This window comes from Mesoplodon densirostris, chromosome 14 (genome assembly GCF_025265405.1).
Source record: "Mesoplodon densirostris isolate mMesDen1 chromosome 14, mMesDen1 primary haplotype, whole genome shotgun sequence".
Classification (NCBI taxonomy): Eukaryota; Metazoa; Chordata; class Mammalia; order Artiodactyla; family Ziphiidae; genus Mesoplodon; species Mesoplodon densirostris.
In genome coordinates, this window is record NC_082674.1 from 72,215,642 (window position 1) to 72,243,400 (window position 27,759).

The 27,759-nt window shown below is 44.9% G+C and overlaps 1 protein-coding gene across 5 annotated transcripts; it reads right to left on the reverse strand.

The window, feature by feature from the left end:
• Positions 1–77: 77 nt before the first annotated feature.
• Positions 78–27,759, reverse strand: LIPT1 (lipoyltransferase 1). 5 transcript variants are annotated; one of them, XR_009534410.1, is made up of 2 exons: positions 10,044–10,160; positions 78–165 (listed from the first exon to the last, which is right to left on the reverse strand). XR_009534410.1 is itself a non-coding variant. In XM_060118041.1 (2 exons), the coding sequence occupies exons 1-2, from the start codon at positions 27,717–27,719 to the stop codon at positions 4,144–4,146; spliced, it is 1,143 nt and encodes a 380-aa protein (XP_059974024.1). In that variant the 5' UTR covers positions 27,720–27,759; the 3' UTR covers positions 4,051–4,143. The 5 variants fall into 5 exon arrangements, 4 of the variants coding, with proteins under 4 accessions (XP_059974024.1, XP_059974027.1, XP_059974025.1 ...); XM_060118041.1 differs by lacking the exons at positions 78–165; positions 10,044–10,160 and adding exons at positions 4,051–5,266; positions 27,700–27,759; XM_060118044.1 differs by lacking the exons at positions 78–165; positions 10,044–10,160 and adding exons at positions 4,051–5,266; positions 20,597–20,675.

Below are 27,759 nucleotides of genomic sequence, written 5' to 3' on the forward strand. Positions count from 1 at the left end.
GGATAGTACTTCAGTCCGTCTGGCCAAGGTGGGTTTTACCTGTGAGTAATTCAATCTGCTGCCTTAATGTTTCATTCTTCCTTTCTACCGACTCTGCTGGTTGTAGCTTGTAGGAGAGACAGAACCTCCATCAGTGTCATGGTCCTTCGCCCAATCTTGTGTTGACTGAAAGAAAAAGGCACAACATAAGAGTTGTTAGTTTCAGTTTTATTCGGAAAACTTAGTGAGGACTATAGCTTGGGAAACAGCCTCTTGGTAGCCCAGAGGGGACTGCTCCCCAAGACACAGGGGGAGAAGCCAGTATATATGTAATTTTGGCCAGGGAAACCGTGCAGTCAAGTATACATCTCAGCAGAAGGTTAGTGCTGGTCATGAGGAACAGATATATTAGTTACTGATGTTAGTGCTTTTTCTGTGTATGCGAAGATGCAAGAATCTGGGTTCTCTAAAAATCTTCCTGAGATATATCTATCTAAGGGGCCCGTTTTTCCAAAGCATATATATTCTCATCCTGTTTTGCGTCCTGAATTCCTTTTAAAAATCTTCCTGAGATGTATCTAACTATCTAAGGGGCCCGTTTTTCCAAAGCATATACGTTCTCATCCTGTTTTTGGTCCTGAATTCCTTTCAGGGTGCACCATCAGTCAGCGACTGCAGTGGCTAATGACTTGAGCCTTGTAGAGCTGGATGGTGGGCAACATTCTTTGTTTTACACTTGCATATCATGACCTTTAAAATGTGACTCCCCAGTCACTGTATGTTGGACAAGGGTATCCATAAATGGTACTCAGCTTCTCTAATGCCCTTACGGTGGCAGCCTGCTTTGCATGGCAACAGGGGAAAGCTTGAGTTAAGCCAGACCTGGTGGACTCCTGGTACAGGAACAGTGGGCAGAACATACATTCCAAGGACAGGGGAGGAGGTTAGGAGCCTCTGATTGCCTGGGTCCAGTTTGAAGGACAGCTGGCGGTCACATCCTCTTGATGGCCTCCTCCAAAAGGTGGGCTCCACCTCCCACCAAGATTTGTAAGTTGGAGGATTCCCCAAACATGGGGGTCTTGGATGCTAAACCTTTAAACTTTAGATGAATTACAAAAGTCCACAATTATCCATTTTCATGATATACGATACGATTTACATGCTGTCAACTCCTATTAAGCCAAGACTTCTTGGAATTCGAATCTCACATATTCAGCTGCCTATTTGGTATTTCACCTGGCACCTCAGAAACACAAGCATTTCAAACATAACAGGTCCCAACTGAACTTTGGATACACACTCCCCCACTGCTCCCATGTACCCCCATCCGTCCAGTTGCTTAAGTAAGAAATCTAGGAGTCATTCTTGATTCCTCCCTCCCCTTCATCCTCATATGCAGACATACAGAAAGTTCTGCAGAATCGACCTGCAAGACATGCCTTTAATCCATGTGTTCCAGGAATGCCCGTCAGATTTCCCTTTTGGAACCTGAAGCCTTCACCTGATGTCGTCCTCTCTCTCGAGAAACAAAGGGTATCAGAAAATCATGGCTGCTTTATGGCACCAAGCACATCATGTCAGGGTTTTTATACCTTTCTTAGAAAATAATTTTCAGTTGTTGTGACAAATGTAGTGCTTAAAAACGGGCCCATGAACAACCCCTTCAGAATTTTGTTTACTTGGTATTTAATATTGCAAAGAACAATGGGGCCTGCCCATGAAACCTGCCTCAAATGAAGAACAGCTAGCCTGGCACCTGTGTTTGTCCCAGGAGCAACTTGAAAAATCCCCTTCCCTTACCCTGCTCCCATTTTGAGATAACCAGCTGCAGCAAAACCCTGTATGTCCACCCCTGCTCCCCACAGCCACTCAGAAACAAGGATGGGATCTGGATTCACTGAGATACATGAAAGGAGAAGATCTCCTAAGAGGACTGAAATTAATGTGATAGCCAAACACTGGTTGTTTCAGGCGAAGATGTCTGAAGGTCTCTGAGTCCTGAAACCCCTGTTATGTGTTGAATTGTGCAAACCGCCGCCCCCCCCCAAGAAATTCACACGTTGAAATCCCAGCCCCTGGTACCTCAGAATGTAACCATATTTGGAAATAAGGTCTTCAAAGAAATAAGTTAAAATGATGTCTTTAGGGTGGCCCTAATCCAATATGACTGGTGTCCTTATAAGAAATGGACATCTGGACACAGATACGCACACAGAGGAAAGACTATGTGAGGGCACAGCAAGAAGTTGCCACCTGTAAGGTGGCAAGGAGACAGGCCTCAGAAGAAATCAAACCTGGGAATTCCCTGTCGGTCCAGTGGTTAGGACTTGGCGCTTTCACTGTTAGGGCCCAGGTTCAATTCCTGGTCAGGGAGCTACGATCCCACAAGCTGCCAGGTGTGGCCAAATTAAAACATAATTTTTTAAAAAAAGAAGAAGAAACCAAACCTGCTGTCACCTTGATCTTGGACTGAATAAATGACTGTTGTTATCTTAAGCTACCAAGTTTTGGAGTGGCTTGTTACGTAGCAATAGATAACCGGTAAATCCGTATTACTCTCCTGCCTGCTCCACTTCTCATTCCTCAGGGCTCAGCTTCAATGTCAGGTCCCTGATCGCTCTAGCTAGGGAGCCCGTATTGTCTAACTGCCTGGACTTTTCTTTCATACTTTTCTCATTTTGTAAGCATTTACTGATTTCTTTCCCTAGTTTTAAAAAACTCAAGTCTTGACCTATTAATGGGTCATAAAGTCAATTTTTAAAGAAATAAAATTGAATATAAAATATCAGATAAGTAAGTAGTAAAGGATAAGCATCGTATTGTGAAACTTGTTAGGTATAGGCAACATATGTGTGTGCTGGTGCACAGTACAAAATACATTTTTTACTCCAGTTTTTAAAAAGTTTGAAACCACTACTATAAACTGTCAGTTCTTAAGCTCAGTGAGCATGTCGCTTTCACTCACCATGAACATCCAACAACTAGCAAAGTACCTGAGTAGACACTCAATAAACATGTAGGAACTACTGTAGAAATAAGAGGAGTATGTGAGTGAACTGTAGAGACAGGAAATGGTTGGCAGTGGTGGTACCCTTTGAAGAAGTTTGGCAATGAAGTGATGGAGATAAACAGAGTAGGAGATAAACAGAGTAAAGCCTTGAGCAGGAGTCTTCGGGAAAGGGGAGACATGAGCATGTCTATTCACTAAGGCTAAAGATCCAGTAAAAGTCGAGAGAGAGTTAGGCAAGATAAAGGAGATAAATAACTGACAGTACATACAAAGCACAAACAAGCTGGAGAGGAAAAAGCCACAAGCCAATTCTCAAGCCAATTCTTTGAGATTGAATGAAATGAGAAAAGTTGAAGTAGAGAACACGGGGGTGGTGAAGGAGCTCATTTCTGAAAGCCTCCACTCTCTCAAGTTATAAATCAAGGTTTGCGACCAGATCAAGAGTAATGGAATTCTGAGCTTAGGAAGAGTGGGAACATTTATGAATAAGGCCTCTGAAGAATGAGGGGGAGTCAACGGGTGAGTCGAATCTGGCACCAACAGAACAAAGAAATACAAGTTGAAAACTATAGATGATGTGAATTTTCTTCTAGCATTGCCTGCCATCTGGGTATAGGAGTGGAAATCAATTGTTGGAAAAAAAAAAAGGGTGGCTATGACAGGTCAAGAGAAACAAATGACAATGCTGGTAAGAAGTGGAGTTGAAGCAAGAGACCGAGGAAAAGTTATTGGCTTAGAAAAGTGCAATAAGCTTGATTTAATGGGAGAGGATGGAAGGATAAGGAAACAATGAAATGGGAGAATTTTAGAGTTTAAGGTATCAGGTGGCAAGAAGCTGGGGTTATATTCCCTAGTGGTAAGAAAGAGAACTCACTCTGAGGTCAGAGTGTCCCATATGGTATACAACCCCAAGATGGTAACAGAGAAAGGAGGTGAAATACAGATGCAGCCAGGTATTAAAATCAATAAAGACAGAGAGAGAGTATCTTAGAGGTCAGTGGAAAATATGGACTAGGATAGGTGATAGACAATTTCAAATAGGGAGAAGTTACTGAAGGAGACTAGATCTTTTTTATTTTAAGAGACATACAATGTACTGTAGACATTTTAAATTCTCTCATTGAAACTGTCAATATTAAGAAATTTACTTGGAATCACATTATTCCCTTAATCTTTTCACAGAGCATATTCCATTTACTGTGTAGTTCATCATCTTCTGGACATGTTCTATGTAATATACTTGTAAGCACAGTCGTTTCAATTGGGCAAAATTTACTACCAATAAAACCTGAATTTAACTTGTCACGTATTTCCAGCGGCAACCAATGGTCAGGTGCTTCAATATTACAGATTTCAATTCTTCCGTTCTTTATGTCTAGGAATACTTTAATTTCCAAGTGTGAATGTTCATATAACACATTGAAGGAAGTGTTTACACTGAACTTTGGAGTTTTGCCATATATCCACTCCCAGGCCTGTAGTTCTTTGGCTATGCTGTTTATTCCAGGAAACAGTGTCTCGTCTGTTGGGTTTATTAGGTGAATGTGATTATCGATTTGATGAGATGCAGCATACTCTGTGGCAATAGCATTTATCACTACTTCACAGGTCAGAGTGGGATCTTTTTCCATAAGATTTTTTACTAAGGCAGGTGTGCTCGCAGTGGCAGTGCTCCTGATCCCTTGGTAAGGGCTCTTCAGCAAAGATGACAAGAAGGTCCCATTGGTACTGCATAGCAAAGTGCAGTGGTGATAAGCAGCGGTCTGGCCAATCTTGGAAGCTGTTCCTGAGATTTTAAACTGTCCATCAAGGAAAAGGTCAAACCTTTTGGTAGCCTGCACATCCAGCTGCGGCTGGACAGCCTTCAGAGCTTTAACAACTAATTTTAGATTTTCCATCCTATTGTACTTTTTTTTGGTTGTAAAAAAAGTCAAGTTGATGTTACCCATATCATGGTAGACTGTTCCTCCTCCACTTCTCCTCCGAGCTAGTTTTACACCTTCTTCTCTCATCAGATTCAGGTTACATTCCTGCCAAGGGTTCTGATGCCGACCAATTACAACAGAGGGAGAATTCCTCCAAAAGAAAAGAACCGGCTTGGCTTCTAGATTCATATGGTCATGGATCCAGTCTTCTACAGCCAGGTTTTGGTAAACATCATTGGAAACTGACTGTAAAATGAGCCCACTTTTAACTGTGTCTTTAAAACCAGCTGCTGGGACCTTGAGGTTACAAAGTAACTGGAAGCAATTCTTCATTGAAAATGGGATCAGCATGCTTTTAAAAATGGAAGACAAACAAATTAATGATTGAGAAAAAGAAAATTAAATTCTAGTTTGTAGCTATCAGTTCTTGGTTATTTAATCCAAACTTATTTAAGTATCCAGTCTGGTTGCTTTTCTTGCCTTTTAGCCTTATCATTAGTCTTTAGCAAAAATTGTACAACAGGGTACTCAAAGGAAATAAATCAGACAAACCTCAAACTGTTTTAGTTGAAGTGGAATAAGGGCACAGATTTTTCAAATAATAAAGCTGAAAATACATTATGTAATATATCTCAAAGACAAACAAATTATTTTGAATTCACAGGTAATACACATTATTTGAGAAAAATGAGAAAATACAGACAAGCAAAAAGAGCAAAATAAAAGAAACCATAACATGACCACCCGGAGATAATCCCAATTAACACTTCAGTGTGTACCCATTTTTTTTATGTGCATGTGTAAAATACACACACACACTTTTCCCCACCAAAAGTGGAACCATACTCATTTCATTCAATGTTAAACCTATTTTTACATCCGTTTTAATGTCGTGTTACATTCCATTGTCAAGATAACACCACCGTTTACTCAACCAATCTCTCAGTTTGTAAGTTGAGATGGTCTCTAGTTTTTCTATATTAACAATGTATTCATGAACATCTGTCTGAAAAGCTTTAATTATGTCCTTGTAGTACATTAAAAATAATTCCTATTTAACTTTGAGATACATGTTTACTGGCAGCCTGTTTTATTTAGATCAATATTAAATTAGGATGGACCCCCTGAAGTCAGGGGAGAGGTGGTCAGAGTAGCAAGGTTAAATAGAAAGGCTAGGAACAATTTTATTATGTTTTGACACTTTACACATTATTTGTGTTAGCAGTGCTGATGAAAAGGCTGAAAATACTAGCTATAATAATGAAGTATTTTGACTAGTTATGGTTGTAAAGAAACCATTCTATTCCGATTTCAGTTCTTAGAATGGTCATAATTTTCCTTTAGGTTAAAGACCTGGGAAGGACTGGGTTATTAAAGCCCAGAACTAGGCCACATTCTTTTGTAGTTATATCCTAGATGCACAATTCCTAGGGTAACAAGTCTTCATATTTTCATCACTCTTGACATATCTTGATAAATTATGCTACAGAAAAGCTGAACCAATTTACACTCTATCTAGAAAGGTCAGGAGAGGTGTAACAGAGGAAGGGTTACTTGAACTGAGTCTCGAAATCTGATGTTTTTTACCACGTTGATGGGTGTAGCATGTTCCAGGCAAATGCAAAGACAGAGAGTCCTCCAACAGTAAGGCATGTCTTGGGGACTCCCTCCTCAAAGGAGTTCCACTACCAGTCTTCCAGCTCCACTGAAATCTTTGGCTGTGCTGTCCTAGGAAGCCTCTGCAGCCAGATGCCGTTTCTTTGGTTAAACTCTTTGTTCTTGGTTCTGTTTGACCAAATTTGATACAGTCCCTCCTTCACTGAACAAATGTTTATGGAGTGCCTACTAGGCACAAGGTAGAATAAAGAAGGGGAGGAGACAAATTCATGTAATTCTAAAGCATTTGGCCTTTTTCTAAAAGCAGCTGGATCTAGTGAGGTGTTTTAAGTGGGAAAGTGTTAAGTCAGCCATTATACAAAACTGCTTCTGCTGGCAGTGTTGAGCATGGATTAAAAACAGATAGACTAGGGGCAGGGAGACGGTTTAACCGACCCATGCAGTTGTCCCAGTTAGAGATAATGAGGGCCTGAATGAGGGTAGCAGACACTGAGAAGGGATGGACACGAGAACATTAAGGTCACAGACTGGTCCTTGCCTTCAAGGAACTCACTATCTAGTGGGAGACACTAAAAACCAAGGAAGGTGATAATTAAAATACGGTGTCATAAGTGCTATGACAGGGTAAGTACATTAGAAGGCCATTTAACCTCATGATTGGAAGTGACATTGAAGTTGAGACATAGAAGGGGTAAGGAAAAGTATTCCAACAAAGTACAATAGCTTGGAGGAAAAGAAGACCCATTCAAAGAATTCGAAGAATTTAATTCAATTGGCTGGTATTTAAGAGTGCAGGAATGGGGAGCTGCAAGAGATAAGGAGGCAGAAGTAGAGATCAGATTATGAAGAGACTTAAAATACACGTTAGGGACTTCCCTGGTGGTCCAGTGGTTAGGACTCTGTGCTTTCACTGCAGGGGGCATGGGTTTGATCCCTGGTCCGGGAACTAAGATCCCACAAGCCTCCAGCCAAAAAGATCCATGTTAAATACTTGAACTTCACCCTGAGGGTGATGAGGAGGTGCTGAAGAGTTTTACAGATGTATACTTCAGAGACATTGCCTAGAGATTTAAGCAGGGAGAATCTTGCTATTTGGTCATTGGTTCAGTGAGGGTGACAGAAAGAAGTCAAGGGTCCTTTATGGTATGATTACGAGCCAGCATTCAAATCCCAACTCTGTCTCTTCCCAGCTAAGGCAGATTAGTTGACTTTTCTGTGCCACAGATCCCTTATCTGTAATATGTGGGTAATGACAGGACTCATATCAGGATTAAATGAACTAATACATGTAAAGTGCTTATAAGAGTGCCTGGCACATAGAAAGTACACAGGATGTTACCTCTTTTATTCATTTTATGCATACCCTGACTTCTGGCCTGGGAAATGGGTGGAAAGAGGTGACATTTCCTAGGACAGATTTCATAGGAAGAGGAGATATGGGGTGAAGATAACTGGTCCGTTTTGACTGCATTGAACTTAAGAGTCTTTGGCTACCAGCAGCCAATGGCACAGAGCTGAAGAGATGGTAACTAAGGGCTCCAGAATTGATCCAATTAATGTATTAATAGTGCTCAAAATATCTGTATTCATCCAGGCATTGTGGATACGGTGTGAGTGAAACACAGCAAAGATATTAATTCAAGAGAGCTTGCATCTACTACGCAACAGACATTGTTCTTGGCACTTGGGATTCATCAGTAAACCAAATCCAGGAAGGTGATGAGGACCATATGAAAAAGGAAAGGGAACGTAGGAAACGTGTATGTGAGAGGAACTGGGCTGCTATTTAATTTAATTTAATTTATTATTTATTTATTTATTCATTCATTTATTTTGGCCACGAGGCATGTGGGATCTTTGTTCCCTTACAAGGGATTGAACCCATGCCCCCTGCAGTGGAAGCACCAAGCCTTAACCACTGAACCGCCAGCGAAGTCCCCAGGCTGCAATTTCATATAGGGTTGTCAGGCTAGGCTTCATCAAAAAAGTGACCAAAAAAGCAGACTGAGAGTAAGTCAGAAAGAGAAAAACAAATATCGTATATTAACGTATATATGTGGAATCTAGAAAAATGGTACAGATGACCTTATTTGCAAAGCAGAAATATCAACAGAGATGTAGAGAACAAACCTATGGACACCAAGGGGGAAAGGGGGGGTGGGATAGATTGGGACTGACATATATACACTACTATGTATAAAACAGGTAACTAATGAGAACCGACTGTATAGCACAGGGAATTCTACTCAGTGCTCTGTGGTGACCTAAATAGGAAGGAAATCCAAAAAAGAGGGGATATATGTATACGTATAGCGGATTCACTTTTCTGTACAGCATAGACTAACACAACATTGTAAAGCAACTATACTCCAATTAAAAAAAAAAAGAGAGAAGCAGACTGAAAGTCGAGGGAGTTAGGCTGAGTGCCTACTATGTGCCAGAAACTGTTCTAGGCACCTGAACACATAAACAAATAGGACCCTGTGAGGATGTAACATTTCCACTGAGCCTCGTAGGACAAGAAAGAATCACACACAGAGTGAGAGAAAGTGGGAACACAGGGATGTCTGAGAAAACCCCAATTTATTAATTTACAAAGAGAACTATAGGCTATCAACCGGATATTCAGATCGGCCTGTCCAACTACCCTCTCATCATAAGTTTGCTTGGTGAGTACTGAATCCGGACAAAAGGATGGAGTTATACGACTTCACTGTCTGGTGGAATGAGCCTTGAGGAAAGCGCCTCTCAGCTCCTGGGCTCCGGAGAGATCCCACTGTTAACGCCAGGACACCCTGTCTCTCCCAGAGGAGGCCTGGATTCATCCGGTCAGGCGCACCTCTCTTTTACTCCATGCTTCAAAAACAGATCAGACCTCCAGCTGCATGATGTACAGTCTTTTTTTAGTTGTCAGGATACTGTCAAGTCCTGAAAGCCTGATAAAATTTTCTCTTTAACTTGGCATATCTCTACTCTTACCTTTTAATTATTAATTTTTATCGTTTTTGAATCAGAGGACAATCATATTTCCATGTTCAGGGGTTGGGGGGACACTTCTACCACCACTTTGCATTTACCAAACCTGCTTCTCCATCATCGAACAGAAAGCAAAAAATAACAGGACCCCACCTACCCTCCGAGGCAGGCCCAGCGCCTTCAAAAAATCCTCCCCAAGTTTTATCTTGCCATCTTGCCACCTCTTAGTACTTAACTTATCCAGTCTCAGGACAGCCGTGTGCCTGTTTGATTTCGCCTTTTTGCTTCTCGGTGGGCGCGCACAGGGCTGGCACCCAACATGTCTAATTTTCTGACCCTCCAGTGTTCCGGATAATCCGTTCCTAACCGTGGAGCTAGGTCTTCCCAAGCTCTGACCGGACACTTGAGGGCGTGCAGCGCCAGCCGTGCGCACCGCCCCAGGGTCTCAGGTCCCCGCCCGCTGCCTGTCCTCGGGGCCCACGCTGCCTGCCCCGCCCCGCCTTGCCCCGCCTTCCCCCGCCTCCGGTTTCACGCACCTGAGGCTTCCGGTCGCGGCCAAGCAGCGCGCGGGCCCGTGGGGCAAGGACGCGTGCGACCCACAGTCCGGTCCTGCTGCGCACGCAGCCGACCCGCCCGTCACCCCGGCCCGCGGGGGGCGGGGCACCGGAAGCGCTGCGTAGGGGCGGGGCCGGGGGGTGCCGGAGGGTCCTTCCGACCGGCCGAGCTGGCGCCGAACCAGAGGCGAGGCAGGGACGCCGCCCACGTTCGAATAATAGTATCAATAATATCGAAAGGGGCTTCCCTGGTGGCGCAGTGGTTGAGAGTCCGCCTGCCTATGCAGGGGACACGGGTTCGTGCCCCGATCCCGGAAGATCCCACATGCCGCGGAGCGGCTGGGCCCGCGAGCCATGGCCGCGGAGCCTGTGTGTCCGGAGCCTGTGCTCCGCAACGGGAGAGGCCACAGCAGTGAGAGGCCCGCGTACAGCAAAAAAAAAAAAAAAAAAAAAAAAAAAAAAAAATCGAAAGTCCTAGATCCCCAGGGCAGATGGAGGTTCCCTGCGTGACAGCCCAGAGCGTTAGCGGGGAACAGGTAGGAGCGGGGTTGAGTCAGTCTGGAGAGGCGCCCGCTTGGTACCTAGAGCAGTCGGGTCGGATGTTCTTTACTGAACATCCAGGCATTGCGCGGGGCTTTGCACGTCTCATAGTCCAAAGGGCAGGCAACTCCACTTGGAAGGGGACGAAACTAAAATCGGTTTTAAAAGATAAATGGCATTTAAAGGAATAAACGCTGGTATTCCCAATACAGAGATGGTAACAGGTAGGAAGAAGTAGGTCGGAGAACAAACACACTTGAGGGCAATGAACGTTACCACTTGGGGTGTCCCTCGGTGCAGCTGGCAAGAAAATTCTTGTGGCTTAGCCAGATGGGAAATTCCCCCGACAGGCAAAGTTCCAGGTAACTATAGCTGCGTAACAAACTGCCTCAAACGCCAGTGGCTTAACACAACGATTTATTCTAACATGTATATGGTCAAGGCTTGCTCACGTGGCTTCCTTCATTCAGCACAGGCTGGCTGAGCGGGGTGGTCCAGGACGGCCTTATTCACACCCTTGGCGGCTGGTGCTGGCTGGCTGATGGGGCACCTCCGTTCAGGGCTAGCCTTGGAAGGAGCACTTTGGCCACATTCTGTGGTCCAAAGCACCAGCAAAGGCAGCCCAGAGTCAAGGGGTGGAGAAATGGACCCCACCTCTTGATGAAAGGAGCCCAAAGAATTTGTGGTCATCTGTTTCAGTCTTCCACAGAAATCAATCTCTCTTTTGGCTTCGAATAGAAACCATCAAGACTTGCATCTTGGAGTAAGAAGCTCCAGTGTTCACAATTTGGTGATGCCGATACGATGACCAGGGCTCCATATAAAGCTACAATAAAGACACAGTGGCTCCTTATTTATTTAGTATTACCCTCTTGATTGAAGTCACTCTGAGTAATTAGTCTTTCTTGGATTATGCAGGTGGGAATGGATTCCGTGCATAGTTAGTCCCAGTAGGAGTTTTCCAAGTTCTCATTAAAAAGAGCCACGCAATTCTGTTGCCCTTTGCTTATATTACATCTTTCTAAATTCCATTTCTCTGGACTCTGAGGTGGTACAATTTTTTCCCCCCTAATTTCCTACCGAAGTGTATTTCAAGAATGGATCCGTCCTCCCTGCTCCTAGACTTCCATCCTGTGGTCATCCTTAACCCCTCTCCTACTTCTTCAGCTTCTCCACTCGATCCTTCTGCTGACACTCAAACACAACCTCCATCTCATCTTCCATCTCTCATGCTGTCTACTCCCCTTCAGAGTTGAGCTTCTTTGTGGAGTTGCTACACATCCAGTATCCACTTCCTCACTTCCCATTTGTTTTCCAACCTACTCCAACATGGATTCTGTCCTGTTATTCCACCAAAAGTGCTTTTTGCAGGGTGAGCAAAATGGGTGAAGATGATTAAAATGTACAAACTTTCAATTACAAGATAAGTAAGTCCTGGGGATGTAAATGTACAGCATGGTGACTATAAAAATACTGTACTGTATACTTGAAAGTTGCTAAGTGAATATATCTTAAAAGTTCTCATCACAAGGAAAAAAAATAACTATGTGTTGATAGATGTTAACTTCTTACAGTGATCACTTTGCAATATATATGAAATCATTATGTTGCACACCTGGAACTAATATAATGTCATATGTCAATTATATCTCAATTAAAAAAAATTTTTTTAAATAATAAAATTCTGTAAATCATTAAAAAAGTACTCAAGGATGATGGAGAATTAGGTCAGCTACTTACTCTCAAATGGTTGGGAGGAGAGGGAAAGCCATTTGTACTATGCTTGCACCTTTGCTGTAAATTTGAGATTGTTTCAAAATAAAAGGGAAATAATATATGTTAGGTGTCTGGCATTGTAATAAAGACTGTGAGCACCCCACCCAGGTCCCCTTTACCCTTAATTCATCATCCATTCTCCAGCTGGTGTGAATGAAGGAGCTAGCAGGCACAGGCACACCAGAGTGATTCACCCTGCCTCCCTGCCCACCAGCCTAACGACTTTGGCTTGGAGGCGGCAACCAATGCCTGACTGGCCTAGGGCTACCATAGTCCCACCTCTTGCCTCAAAGTGGGACAGTGGGACAACTCTGCAGTATAATCCCTCCAGAGCACCCTGTGAGTCAGGCCATGAATTTATCTGAGCGCTCATTCTTCGATGATTCCTTCTGCTTCCCTGACTCCCTTACAGGCTTACCTTAAAGAGCACACTCTCAAAAATCATGTGCATCTGGGTCCTTGTCTCAAGCAGCTTCTAGGGAATCTCAACCCAGCCACTTACACAACAGCTCAGTAAATGATAACTATTGTTACTGGCATCAATGACACCACCATTAGATGCAATACCAATGCATGTGTTATAGGTCTTATCTTATAGGTATGTTGAATCTAAGGTCTCCTAACATCCTTATTTCTCCGGAACTATATTTTTATATGGAAAGTGTCTCATCAGAAACAACGGCAGAACTCTGAAAAATGTTCACTTTAGGATTCTGCTTGTAGAATTCTTCCATAAAACAAATAAACACCTAAGTGAGGCTGTTGTCCTGATTAAACTTGTTCCATTCCACCCCTTCCAGGAAGACTTTGTGGATTTCCATTCCCAGGTGTGCTGCTAAAACTATGGCTTGGCTTGGATTTTGGGATTCCAATTCTCTGATGTCTTAGCAGCAATAGTTCTCAATCAGAGTAATTAATGTTTGCATGTGTTATCATCTCAATGACTGGATTGTGCTATGACATTTGACATCCTGCAATGCATGGGGCATCACATACAATGAAGGACATCCCAAATTCAGCGTCCAACACACTATCAAATGTCCTGTTGGACATTCATGGAGGTGAAAAACCAGTCTGTAAATATTTGAGCCAAGACCCTATTAAAGAAAAAAGTGGTTTTGCTAAGGTCACTAGTGCCATTCATGTTGCTAGATCCAGTGGACCTTTCAAGTCCTCATCTACACTTTCAGCTGACTGCCTCCACCTTAAAGACTTTTGTGGGCAATCTTGACATTATCCTGTCTTGGTTTTCCACCAACTCTGCCAACTCTTCAGTCCCCTTAGCCAGCTCCCCCTGCGCTGCCCAGCTCCTAAGTGTTGTAGTTGCTTTGTCTCACACTATACATTCACCATAAGCAACCTCTTTCATTCCCATAGCTTTAGATACCATTTCTGTATACAACTTCAAAATTTGTATTTTTTCATTCCATACATAGAACTGTCTGCCTTAGAAACAGGTATGCCCAAAACCCATGCTCCCAAGCTCTTTCCCCCAGGGAACCTCCATGCATCTAGCTTTTTTTTTTTTTTTTTACTAAAAATCCTTTCTTTGTGACCGCCTGGAGGGGTGGGATGGGGAGGGTGGGAGGGAGGGAGATGCATGAGATAAGGGCTGTGGGAACAGATGTATATGTATAACTGATTCACTTTGTTATAAAGCAGAAACTAATAAAAAAATAAAATAAACTTTATCCAAAGAACACATTATTTACATTTAATATGCTCATTTATCTAGGAGACCCAAAAGAACCCACAGATAGACTAGCAGGAACTAGTAAGACGGTTCAACAAGGCACACACATACAAGATCAATACATTTTAAAAATCAATCAGGCTCCTCTACACTGGCGATAACAAATTAGAAACTGTAAAAGAAAATAAGAAAAAAAGAAGATCTAAAAATTGTCAGAAGAGCCACATAAATTATTTAGAGCTAAGCATACGTAGAAGGAAATATAACTAACAAACTGAGTACGAACAGTTAAACTCCGCCCAACCCAAGGTTAGGAAAAGACTGTTGTTACTTTATGAGAACAGACCCTCTTCTTAAGGAGCAGATCAGTAAGTGAGAGTGAATCAAAGAAACACAGCATTTGAAAAGTCAGCTAGTCCAAGCCTCTTGATCGCACATACAGAAGCTGAAGCCCAGATAGGTTGAGTTACTTGGTAAAGGGCCCAATGTCCTGACTCAAAGACTAGCATTTTTCACTCATTCATAAGACACAATCAAATGCAGTACCTTGGAAAGAGATGGGGAAAAAGTGAAGAAATCAATTATATAGTTCCTCATCTTTAAGTACAGAAATAGCCGTGACAAAATTACACGTATTGAGGGAAAATTGAAGTGCAGAGTTTAAAATGTCAATAATCCACAGGGAAACTGGAGACCATTTAAAATATTCATATTAAATCTCTCTAGAAAAGACATTCAAAGATGTCCAATCAAAATGTGAATTTTATAACAGACATGGCATGATACAATTTATAATAGATATGGTATGAACCTTCCCCTTTCACGGGAAAGGTTCGGCTGGGAAAACGGAATTGTTCTTGAAAATGGGGCCTGTGCTATTGCAGACACTGTGCTCAACCCAGGTCCACCGAATGCTCTGATGTCAGCACTGAGGTCACAGAATTCCGCTGTGTGCCTGGCAACCTTGCAAACATAACAGCCCTGGTGAGCACTAGGCAGTTCTGCTGGTTCACTAAGTGGCACAAGTTTTTCAGCCATTTAGGAGACTTGACTATTTTTGTTTGTATTGAATCATTTCAACGGATTGCCCAAGAGCCAACAAGGGCCAACCTGTAGGGAAGAGGAGGAGTTGGACATCTCTTGAGGCATCTTCTAAGGGAGACTTCTAGTTGGTACCATGAAACGGCGACAAAAGAGGAAACATCTGGAAAATGAAGAGTCCCAGGAAACTGCCGAGCACGGAGGAGGTATGTGGGGGGCAGCTTGTCTGGGGCACATGGGTTTCTGCCAAACTGAACCTTCTCTAGGAAGCGGGGGACTGAGAACGTGTCACCTGTGAAGCAGGGAGCGAGAGACCTTGTCTCACTGATGCTGCCGTATCCATCCGGAGGGTCCCTGTGGTGTGAGACGGCACAGAACGGCCAGATGCCCCCTGGGAGATGGGAGGTCAGCTCTGCTGGTCTGAGGACTCTCTCCTGGGGCAGCCGGGCTTGGAGCTTTGTCGGACTCACAGCAGGCTGCATCCTGCTTGCACAGAACTAGAGGTGCAGCTTTTCTCAGTCCCCGATTTCTCTCTTATGCTCTTGGATCTTTCCCTGGGGTCATGAGGTGGGGGATGTGAAGGATGCAAGGATGCTGAGAGAGACCCATGAGTTGCTTGGCCTCTTTTACCAAAGTGGAAAGAGAAGCCCCATGAGTTGAAGGCCCTGTTGAAAAATATCTTGACAAGTGGAATGCACTTCGAAAGAAGATTGTTTGTCTAGGGATGGTGTCATATTGAAAGCAAGGAGGTTTTATTCCTTCAACAGGAAGAATTTCCCAAAGGAGATCAAGGGAAGGGAAGGGTTTTCCAGAGACTGAGACCGCGTGGGCGGGGGTGAGAAATGGCCTCAGGGTCCTGGGGGGAGCTCTGAGAGCCACGGGCCACGGGGTGTCTGCGTGCATTAAATGTAGGCGAGTAGCTTGCCCTGGGAGAGGGGTGGTCACCCCAGAGCTCCAGCTAGAGGCCTCTGCCCCAGATTAGAGCCCAGTAGCTCCTACCAGGCCCAGGGCCCTGGAGACCGTAGGATGGGCCTTGGGAATGGAGCTCTAGAGAGCAGGCAGATTTCCAGGCAGTGGCTGGGACAGGCTGGGGAAGGCAATGACTGCCCCTGACCATTCAGAATATTTTGCTCTATGTTCCTGTGTGTGTGTGTGGGTGTGTGAGTGTGGGTGTTAGTGTGTGTGTCCGTGTGTGTGTGTGTGTGTGTGTGGTAGTGCAGAGAAGTGCAGGATGAATGGGGGTAGAGTGCTTACCACATATAAAGTCTGCGTGGTAAAGTTCTTGTCACCCTGCCTGGACCTGGCTGACACTCAGTGTACGTAAGAGTGTATACAGAATTCTTGTTAGGGGTGTTTTATGAGACAGTTAACTTATACACCCATGTACACTCTGATACAGCAAAAATATCACACACCCCACATATAACTTCCTTAGTAAACCACACACAGCACATGGAGGTATATACACGGATCCCTCCTGTACTACGTTCTCATACAACCCACCTGTATCACAATCCTCTCCTCCAACACCAAACGCTGGAGATGAGATATGTATATAGACACACACACACACTATATACATATATGTATCTCCTCAAATCTCGCACAAACACAGCTAACTTCAGCCATCGCTAAATACCTCTATAAGAACCAGTCACGTGTCATACACACCACACTTGTAACACATTCTTGAGTAATGCCAGACCTGCTTTCTACAAACCACAGTAAACCACAGTCTCACTAACCCATGTCAGGGTTGCCAGATAAAATATGGGCTATCCAGTTCAACTTGAATTCCAGATAAAGAACAAGTAATTTTTCAGTATCAGTATGTCCCAAATATTGTATGGCTCATACTTACACTAAAACTAAGTAAGACCAAATACTGCATGGGAATACTTACACTAAAATATTATTCTGGGTTTATCTGAAACTGAAATTTAACTGGGTGCCTTGTATTCTTGTTCGCTAAGTCTGGCAACCCTTATATACTTAGCACCAGCTCAGGTATTATATATTTATTGTATTTTTGTTTAGTCTGTGTCTTCCCCTACTAGAATGTGCACCATTACCAGAGACTAGAACAATGGAAGAGTGCCAGATACATAGGAGTAGCTGCTTACTGAATCTTGGTGAATGAACACACACCATAAATACAAGCCACACCATGTAATGAGGAAAAGTTACATGTCCCAGAATTCCTGACTTGTGAACAGAAACCATGCACACAAAGGCCACAGACACAGATAAGACACATCTGCACCGTGCTCCCCATGCCAACCCCACACTTTTCACAGACTTAACTGATACACATCACTCACTCTTCCCACATACTCACAGTCACCACCAAGGCCTACAGTACCAACAAGACAGTGAAAGAGTAAGTACTGATTGGAATTAAATACTGGAGGATCCACTGGGAACCACACTCTCAACTGTGTGTATTCACTGCACCTGACACGTGCCAGACACTCGGTAAATACTTCTGGACAGAGGACTGATGAACCCACCCTGAGCCTTTCATTCTTCCCTCAGGAATCTCTAAGTCACAAGAAGATCCCCCTCACCTTGGATCCACTGTGGTGGACCAAGGCTGCAGCCCAGGGGCAGGGGAGGTCTCCTCTGCCTCTACATTCTTCTCCTGTGCTTCTTCTCCGCGCAAGCTCATCTACGCTGGTAAGGGCGCGGGGCTCCTCAAGTGAGGGGGTGCTTGGCTGTGAGGCAGGAGGCACACAGATCCCAGGGAGGCTGAGAGGAAACCCAGGGTCATCAGAGGTGATGAGGGCTCTGTGGAGGAGCCTGGGAAGGATGGCTGAGCTGTCACGAGGGCGTGGATCCCAGCTGAGTCTGGGGGTGTATGTGAATCCTGGTACTACCATGGTGGGGAAGTCAAGGAGCAGGGGCCGGAAAGGTCTGGGCTTGAGGTGGAGGGAAGAGGGACCAGATTAAGCATCTTCAGAGGAAAATGTAGGCTTTGTCTTTGCCTTTGCTTCCAGAGAAGGACAGAGTTCTGCATCATACACCTCCAGCCTGAGAGCAGGACCATCCAGCTCAGGTCCACACAGCTCACACATACATCTGCCCTCCAGGCACAGCCCTTCTGAGAGCACACAGAAACCCCAAGCACCACAGCCCCATTCCACAAGGAATGCACCACCGATATTCCCAAAATCACACTCCTCGTCATACACGCATCCAGCCGCATCCCTCACATACCACAGCCCTCACCACCATACTCCACACCCCTGTATACAGACACCGCTCCAGTAATCCCCCCACGCACATGAAAAGCCCACAGATGACACCAGATACACCGCTCCATCCTACGGCCAACAGATACCAAGCTCACGACATAGCTACGTCATGCAAATGTCCCTCTCTCGTCTACCACACCTGCTCCCTCAGCTTCCGGCATGGCCCATGCATGTTATTATGTTTTTAATTTCCTTTTTCAGGAATCCGGAGATCACATCGAGACACTACCCAGCCTACCGCACCCCTAGCCCAGGTTCAGGAAAAAGGGGAGACCGCTCCCCCATCACACTGTGTCTCCTCCTCACCCTCTTCACCCTGTAAGAACGATCTGCACCCAGACAAAGAGGAAAGGGGCATGAAAATATACTACATGCAGGTACAAGTGAACAAGGGTGTCGCTGTCTCCTGGAAGACAAAGAAACCCTTGGAGTTGCCTGAAAAGCAGCTGACGATAGAAGAAGTGACCCTTTCTGAGGATGTGTGCGCAGTAGCCACTGACACCTCTTCTGATGTGTTCCCGAAAGCCTCCTGTCTGACAGTGAGCCCACTGGGGAGGAGAAAGAGTATGAGGAAAGGGCAGAGCCAGGCAGCCCATCAGGGTCACCTGCAGTCCAGGAGAGACCCAGGGCCAAGACACCGGACTGGATGGTGACCATGGAGACCGGCTTCAGGTGCATGGCCTGCTGCCGGGTCTTCCCCACCTTGGAGATCCTCCAGCAGCACGTGAAGTTCGGCGTCCTGGAGGGCTTCAGCTGCCGTGTCTTTCATCTCACCATGGCCCAGCTGAGGGGCAATGTGGAATCCGGGAGCACCCCTGAGGAGGAGGGCAGTGTGGAACCCGAGACCACCTCTGAGGATGAGGAGTACGAGGAGGACGAGGACGACGAGGAGGACGAGGAAGAGAAGGTAGAAGGCCCCAGCCCGAAGAGACCCCGCAGGCAGGCTCTTTTCTCTCTTTTGAGTTCTACACAGCAACTGAGATTCATGGGACAGAAGATCCTGGAGACGGTGTGGCCTTGGAAGAGGTAAGGCTTGAGGCTGGCAGTCTTCTGAGCCTATGTCACGAGGGCCCAGAGGAGTCTAAGGGAAGGGGCCGCACACATGTGCTGGTTGACCTAATGGCTCTGCAGTGGCATCCGATGGGACACGCCCAGCACTACCAAAGGCGTTGACCTCTGTTGACGTCAACAAGAAGGTGGAGCCTTTTCCTAGGCGTTTTCTCAGGGTCTGCACGATGGACCTCAACTCTTAGAGGACGTACTGCCAGCAGCTCCTTCTCGGCAGAGAGAGCCAGGAGTGGTCTCAAGAGAGGACAGGGGCCCTTGCAGGACCACAACTTTGAGGTCTGAGAGCCTTGGGCCTGAGCCGAGATCTCACCCGGACCACTGGACCTAGCCTTCTGTGACAAAGGGGAATATGAAAGAGAGTCACGTGGAAATGAGGTCCCCCGAGATATGGAAATGTTCCAGAACCTCCGTTGCGTGGTCGTTGATCTGGAGCCAAGCTCCCTGTGGTGTGTGTGACTCTGAGCTTTAAGGCAATGCTGGAGGGTAACCCTGACCAGCAGAGCTTGGAGTGCTGCTTGTCTCTTCCTGTTCTACCTCATTTGCTTTATCCCTTCCAGGGAGAAGAAAGGACCCTCGGGAGAGTAGCAGACAGAATGCCGTGGTCTGAAGGAGGATGAAGGGACCGGCCCTCAGTCTAACATCATATGACAATAGAAGCGTCCTATGCAATAAAGGGCATTTTCCAAACCTTTCCTGGAGCTTTTATTTAATTACATTTTTCTATCTATGCATCTACCTGTCATCTACATCTGTATCTTTCAAGGTTTGTGAACAAGCTTTCACATAAGCACTAGAGACGTCCGCCAGCATTTTCCAGAAGAGGCTGCAAATTGCTGGGGACTCCTCACAAATAGGGAATGGCCACAACCCCTGCCACACAGACTATGCGCGTGGCCCTCCTGACGTACTCCCACTCTCTCTCTGAATTTCCCGACGTCTGAGATGAGGGGGCTGGCTGGAGGCAATGATCACGTGCAGGCTGAATCTTCTCCAGATTCTGATTCTCTTCCTGGGCATATCGTCCTCAAGCACAGTCTTCATGTCCCTGGCCACACTGATCTCTCTCCTTCAGTCCTTCCCTCCCTCCCTCTCCTGCCTCCCAGTGCAGAGAATACTTTTTTGCATTTGAGACGACATTTATTTTTTGTTCACAGAATTCTCACCTGTTCTACTGTGGCCTCCATTGTGAACATTCCAAAGCTGAGAATTTTCTTTTTTTCTCCCTCATTTCTGCTGAGTCTTTACCTTCCTAATGCAGTGAACTCACAGTGCCTAGCTGACTGGATGGGGAAAAAGATCCAGGGAGCAAAGAGAAATAATAAAAGAATATATCAGTTAATGTTTCATAGTGTTATCCAACTACATATTTTTAAAATTTTGGAATAACATTAGGAATCTTCTCTTTATAAAAAACTGAATTATTGGGCTTCCCTGGTGGAGCAGTGGTTAAGAATATGCCTGCGAATGCAGGGGACATGGGTTCGAGCCCTGCTCTGGGAAGATCCCACGTGCCACGGAGTAACTAAGCCCGCGCGCCACAACTACTGAGCCTGCGCTCTAGAGCCCGTGTGCCACATCTACCAAGCCCACGTGCCACAATGACGGAAGCCTGCGTGCCTAGAGCCCATGCTCCGCAACAAGAGAAGCCACTGCAATGAGAAGCCCGTGCACCACAGCCAAGAGTAGCCCCTGCTCACTGCAACTAGAGAACGCCCGCTAGCAGCAACAAAGACCCAATGCAGCCCAAAATAAATTAATTAATTTTAAAAAATTGAATTAGTTTCAAGGGTACAATGTATAAAAGTACAATAAAAGCCCCCCTTCATAACCCCCCAACCCCACTCTCAAGATGGAATAGATATGCTGTGATACAATTTAGAGTCGTAGTACTACTCCTCCTCCCACCACATCCGAAATCCTCTGAGCCCGGTGCAGCAGCTTCCTTTCACAATGCTAGGACCCGCCACAAGACAGATGATAATCCCTCTGGACATTTCAAGGAGCGGCACCAAGGCAACAGTACCTGGGAAATGCCACTGACAGCTCAGAATATCCAGGGCATTTCTAGAGCCTCGGCACTGCTCTCGCTCTGGGAATGAAGGTCCAAAAAGCACATCGGAGAATGTTCATAGTTGTAAACAAGCTCCACCTTTGAAACACAATCTACATAGAACCACATATACAAGCCTGCACAATGGATAAAGCCAAGGTCTCCTCCATGATTTCCCTTCTGACCACCTTATTGTCTCCTCAGCCATAAAAGGTGAACTTGAAACTCAGGACCTTGCCTTGTCACCAGAAACATCCAAGCTTGGATCAGTCTTTCTAAGACCAGATACTTGCTCTCTGAACTATTAGAGACTTGTCACATACACACAGGTAGAACAGGAATATTTCTATCTACCTGGGGATCTGGAGTCTTTCACATTGCTCCTGTTCAAACTCTCACAACAGCAAAACTTTACCTACAAAGGGTTCAAGCTATGACACTCCCAATTTCCACAAACCTCCTCAGCTCTTGTGAGTCACATGCAGCCAATTCCAGGAATTGGAAACATGGTTGTGAGGATGAAACTGACTTTGGGGCTCCCCTTGGATATGGTCTTCCAGACTTACCCAAAGGCCATTAAGAGGAAGGTTTACCCCACCTCAGGGAAACCCGAGGCAGTACTTGCAGTCAAGGGCTGGCCATGGCTTCTGAGCTACATCCAAAGAGCAGTTCATACTGTACCTGGGTCTGCTGGAGCCATTTCTGACTTGTCCGAGAGCCAGCACGTACCGCTCCTCAACTGCCTCCATTGTGGCTCATCAGTAGGGCTGTCAGATTTAGTAACTAAAAGTACAGGATACCCAGTTAAACTTGAACTCCACATGAATAATAAGTCATCATGTTTAGTATAAGTAGATCCTATGAACTATTTGGGGCATACTTATCTTCCAAATATACTTGTTGTTTTTCTGACATTCATATTTAACTGAAGAGCCTATATTTTATCTGTCAACCCTACTCAGCAGAAATGATGGAGGCTTATAGAGATCCAAGAGATGCCTCAGAGCATCCTCAGCTTTTATTTCTATGTCCTGGACAGTGAGCCCGATCTTCCCACTCCCATTAATTGGCTATAATGGAGTATAGTCTCCATTTTAGAGGTTTTGCTACTTGTCATTGTTATTATCTTCCTCTCACAGCAGTGAGAGGCTCGCATATTGCAAAACAAACAAACCAACAAACAAAAAGGAATAAGCTTGAATCATTCCTCCAAATCTCAGTGGTTTAAAACAACAAAGGTTCATTTCCCGCTCGTTGTACATGCCCATCATGGGCTGCCTAGGAGTTCTGCTCTTCGTTTTCCTTATTCCTGCCCCCAGCTTGACAAAGCCACCTCTCTCAGTCATCTTTGTAGAGAGAAAGAATTCTGGAGCCTCACACTGGCAGTGTGAGTTCTCGCCCAAAAGTAACACACATCACTTCCACCCAAAATTGTTGACCACAATCTTATTTTTAGGGAAACCACTGCCCAAAACTGCCTGCCCTGACCAGGCCCGATAGTAACCACTTTCACGAGTTGTCGTAAAACAGGAGGTCCTGGTAAGGAACGCGGAACTAACCAACTACCACCAACCGGAAGAATTAGGGAAAGGTCAAAAGGACAGAGGAGACTCCTGTCCATATGTCCTACCAACCTCCCAGAATCCTTCTCTCTGGAACCTATCTTAGCTGAGCAATGTGTGCACCACCAGAAAGGATCCTGAGTCAGGATGACTGGCCGGAGACCACCCAGAAACGAACCCCATCACCATAACACCTGAGCCTGCGAGCCACATGGCAGAGCAGGTCTCCTGGGTTCCCTCCCCTCCTGCTCTGCACCCGGACACCCCTTCCCAATGAAGTCTGTTGCTTTGTCAGCACGTGTGTCTCCTCAGAAAATTCTTTTCTGAGTGGTAGACAGGAGCCCACTCTTGGGCCCTGGAAGAGGTCCCTCTTCCTGCAACATTATCATGTGTCTCTCCATTTTCTAAACTCCTTAGGCAAAAGTAATAGTGAACACTACTACTGCATAGTACAGAAACCATACAGGAAAATTCGAATCCCTCCCTGTTAAATAGGAGACTTGACAAAACCACCAAGCTATGCATTCACAAAACTGGGTCTAGAACTCACATCTCTTAGGTCATGATTCAGAACCTTTTCCCACTATGCTATATGTTAGGATTTTTACACCGAGACAATGTAGTTGGGTTAATAATGCCTTTCATTTTTTGTTTTTGTTTTTTTTTCATAAATTGATTCAGGAGGGAGGCTTTGGAAGCCCCTAAAACACTTGCCTTAAACTGAAAAGCAACTGGAAAATAATCCCACTGCCTTTTGAAATGTTTGACCTAGTAAAGATTAGATGTCTGGGAGGCTTTTATGTTCTGAATAGAAGGAATAAAAAGGAAACAATCTTCCTAAGACTTTAGGAAACGGGCGGAAAAACTCTTGACTCCCACTTTGCTATTTTGATTAGCTCGTTGACACTTCAGTTCTTTGACTAATAGCAGTGGCAACAGCTGGAGGTTAGCCAAGATATAAGTATATATAATAGGGTGGCGGCCCCTGCAGAACCACATACCACTGTAAATGCTTTAGCTCAATCCTATTTGCTCATAGGTCTGTGCAAAGTAACAAATGGTTCTGAAACATTTATTCCAAATAGCTTTCTTATTATTACTTTAAAGATAACTTGGCTGCCAAATACTTGCTCCCTGGTGAAAAAGAATGCATATATGGGAGGAGGATTTATGTATCAAGATATGCTGCTTATTTCCCTCCTGCTGATACAATGCACATCTAATGAATTGGAGATAATCTTCCTCTCTTCCCCAAATTGTAGATAAATGAGTATGTCGTTTCTCCCTCCCTTCAATTCATCCTGGTCATAGTTATTTTCTTTAAGAATATTATTCCCCTGCTTAAATCTTAAATGGCTTCCCAATGCGAGAAGAATAAAACCGAAAATAGTCAACCGAACGTTCAAAGCCCCGTAGGGTTGAAGACCCTGCCGAGTTTTCCAGACTAAGCGTAACACTCACCTTCCCGCCTCCACTCAACTAGGCCAGACTTCCCTCCCTCCATCAGAGGACAGGCGCTTGCTCAACTCATTTCTTTCAAGAGTATAATTTTTCAAAGTACAAATTGTTTTTAAGTTCAATTAAAATCCCACTTTCTACAGGAAGCCCTTCCAGATATCCCAGTGAGAATGGACCACACATTTTCCCAGCATGTTAGTTGTACCTCTGTGATAACTCTTTTCACATCCTTCAATCGGGCAGACTCTTAATGAATGTGTCTGATTTCCCCCACAACATAGAGTAGGAGCCCTTGGAAAGTAAGAGGCCATGATTCCTTATCTCTGGATTTTCCACATCTCCTTGCACTGAGTATGATCCCTAGCAGGACCCTGTGGGCTCCTGGGCACAAAGCCTGTATCGGTGTCCCCCATTTCTTGATTACAGGAAATAGGCTTCATTCAGCCTCCATGACCTTCCCTGAGTTCCAAGGAGCAGGTTCAAACAGTTGCTAATTAGAGAAGGGAGGGGATGCGAGACAAGGGAGGAATAGTCAAAAGAAACGCTAGTGCAGCCTTGGGGCAGGGTCTTGGTTCCCCCTTAAGGGATACACATAACAATATCTTTGAGCTGTTTTGCAGATACTGAAACCCCCACTAGGTGGGAGAAGTTAATGGTGTGCTACCCACAAACACGCAGACCCCAGAACCAGTTGGAACCGTAAGGTTGATGATGCTGACACCCACTTACCTCACCACCAACCAATCAGAGAAATGTCCATGAGCTGATCATGCTCTCCTCTTTGAACGATTACTATAAAACTCCTCACTACCCTCTCCAGGTCAGGGACACAGAGTTTTGAGGGCAATCGCCTGCTCTAGCCCCCTTTGCCTGGCAAAGCAATAAAGCTATTCTCTTCTACTTCACCCACAACTCTGTCTTGAGATTTAATTCAGTGTCAGGGTACGGAGGCCGGATTCGGCTTCAAGTATGAGCTCCCCTACTTGCTCCTCTATCCCGCAAAAAAAAAAAAACAAAAGCTTAAATAAATTACCAAAGTACTGGATCTTCTTCCTCCCTAGGCAAAACAATGTCCTGACCAGTGGCCTCTCTTCCTTTTCCCCATACCAGCACAGGAATGCCATCTCTGCATTTATGCTTGCCTGTCACCATGTTCACGTAACTGAACAAAAGTGACAGCCCTCGGGCTTCCCTGGTGGCGCAGTGGTTGGGAGTCCGCCTGCCCATGCAGGGGACACGGGTTCGTGCCCCGGTCCAGGAGCATCCCGCATGCCGCGGAGCCGCTGGGCCCGTGAGCCATGGCCGCTGGGCCTGCACGTCCGGAGCCTGTGCTCCGCAACGGGAGAGGCCACAACAGTGAGAGGCCCGCGTACCGCAAAAAACAAAAAAAGTGACAGCCCTGTTCATCCCATGTCCTGTGTAATCCACCCAACTCCCTTCGTCTCCATCTAAAACTATTTTTTACACTGCCTAAAATTTAACCATAGAGAATCAGGACTTTGAATGTTTACCCTTCAAAGATTTTTATTAAAATACAAGTAACCTCATGAGAAGTGGTGCCTTAACTTAAACCATCATCAGCCACTGTTTTAGCAAGGACTAGGGGAAAACAGGCTGAGAATTGGGCCATTTTTTAATGGCATTGGAAATGTAGAGACAGGAAGAAGAAGAAATGGTATCTGATCAGGAGGTAGATGTTGGGGAGGTGGTGAAAAAGTACCAAAAATAAATATTCAACTTCCTCATAAATTTGCAACAGACAAAATCTTCCTGAGCTGGTGCCCCTGTGTGAAGCAATGTATTAAGGACATAAGACATAGAGATCCACTGCAAATTAATCATGTTAATAAACTGAGCTGAGACTCAGAGAGTTCAAATAACTAGGGTTGAGAAGAATATTCCAAGTTTATTTTTCAAGGAGCCCAGAGATTGAGGTAAAACCCACAGCTGTAAAGAACACCTTTGCATCAAGGACTTAGCTTCTATGTATGAATTGTAAGTAAGGGAAGCAGCCTTAGAAAGCAGAATCAGATGATTACTGGTGCCTAGGAAAACCTCTGGCCTAAAGAAGTCATCTGAAGTTAGCCCCATCTTCCTCTAAACCCATTTGGTAGGGTTTTGACAATCTCCTCCATGAACATAATACACTTGACATGAATTCATGGAAGTAAATGAGGTTAACAGGATCTGACCAACACCTTAGTGTCTCTTCCAAAGGATGGGCAGTGTATCCATAATGAGGAAAGGGATATGAAATGCTCACAAATCCCATGATGAAAATGCCTCTTGGTCTATAAATCATGTTTCCCTGCTGTTCATAGCTCTGAAAAGGATTAGAGAGAAACCTACTCCTGGGTGTGACAACTGGGGTCACTGAAGATTAGATGTTGCCATGAGCCCACAGAGTCTGCCCTGCAGAAAGCAGTAAAATGATCAAACCCTCACTCCTTCTGCTGGAATATTTACTGTTGACACAAGAGTTCAGCTGTAGACTATGAGCAAAAACCTTCTGTCAATCACTTTCAGTCCTTAATTGGATAAAAAGAGCTAGAGATCTTTCAAAACAGTTGAAGATTGCTACCTGACAGGGGGCTGGGAGTAGTGCAACTGGCATATGGGTAATTTTTAAGGCTACTTTTAAGTGTGAAGCCCTTTGACTGGTTCTCTGTCTCATGGGTGTCCCAAAATTTCCATCTCACTGAAATTTGGAAAAGAATTCAGGTTCTGTCTTTCCCCAGAGAGGGGAGGCAGCCACAAGCTTTACAAACCTAGCGTTTGTACATACAGCGAAGTTAGATTCGCTTACTATTGGAGCCTGACAATACTTGATACCTGATAAAAATCACTGTCAAATAACATTTATAAGAACCCAATTGCATGAGATGGGGTACGATGTTGAGGATCACAAGCAGTTACAGCAAAGGCCTCCAGGTGCCCAGAGTTTAGGGCAAGCAAATGAGTATATAGGAAAGGCAAAATTTTAAAATGGCAGACCAAATCTGAATGGACCAAGTAACTGCTTTGCCATTGTACATTCTTCCTATTCCCCATCACCCATCCATCTATCCATCCCCCCAAAACATACCCCAACCCTAGTGACAAAGGTGGAGGCAAAGCCTGGAAGGACAGTCCACAGGTACTGAGATGCTCAGGGTTGGGAAGGACTTTGATGCTTGTGAAATCCAATCCACGGTACCTTTGAATTTCCTCTGCCATGGCTCCACCAAGTAATTACTTGGCACATGTCCTAGGACCT

Excerpts from the sequence above, each read along its gene's own strand:
- LIPT1 (XM_060118041.1), bottom strand. The coding sequence starts at position 27,719 with ATGGCAGAGGAAATTCAAAG. Across the intron at positions 5,267-27,699 it reads ATGGCAGAGGAAATTCAAAG|CATGCTGATCCCATTTTCAA; the intron begins GTACCGTGGATT and ends CATTTTTAAAAG.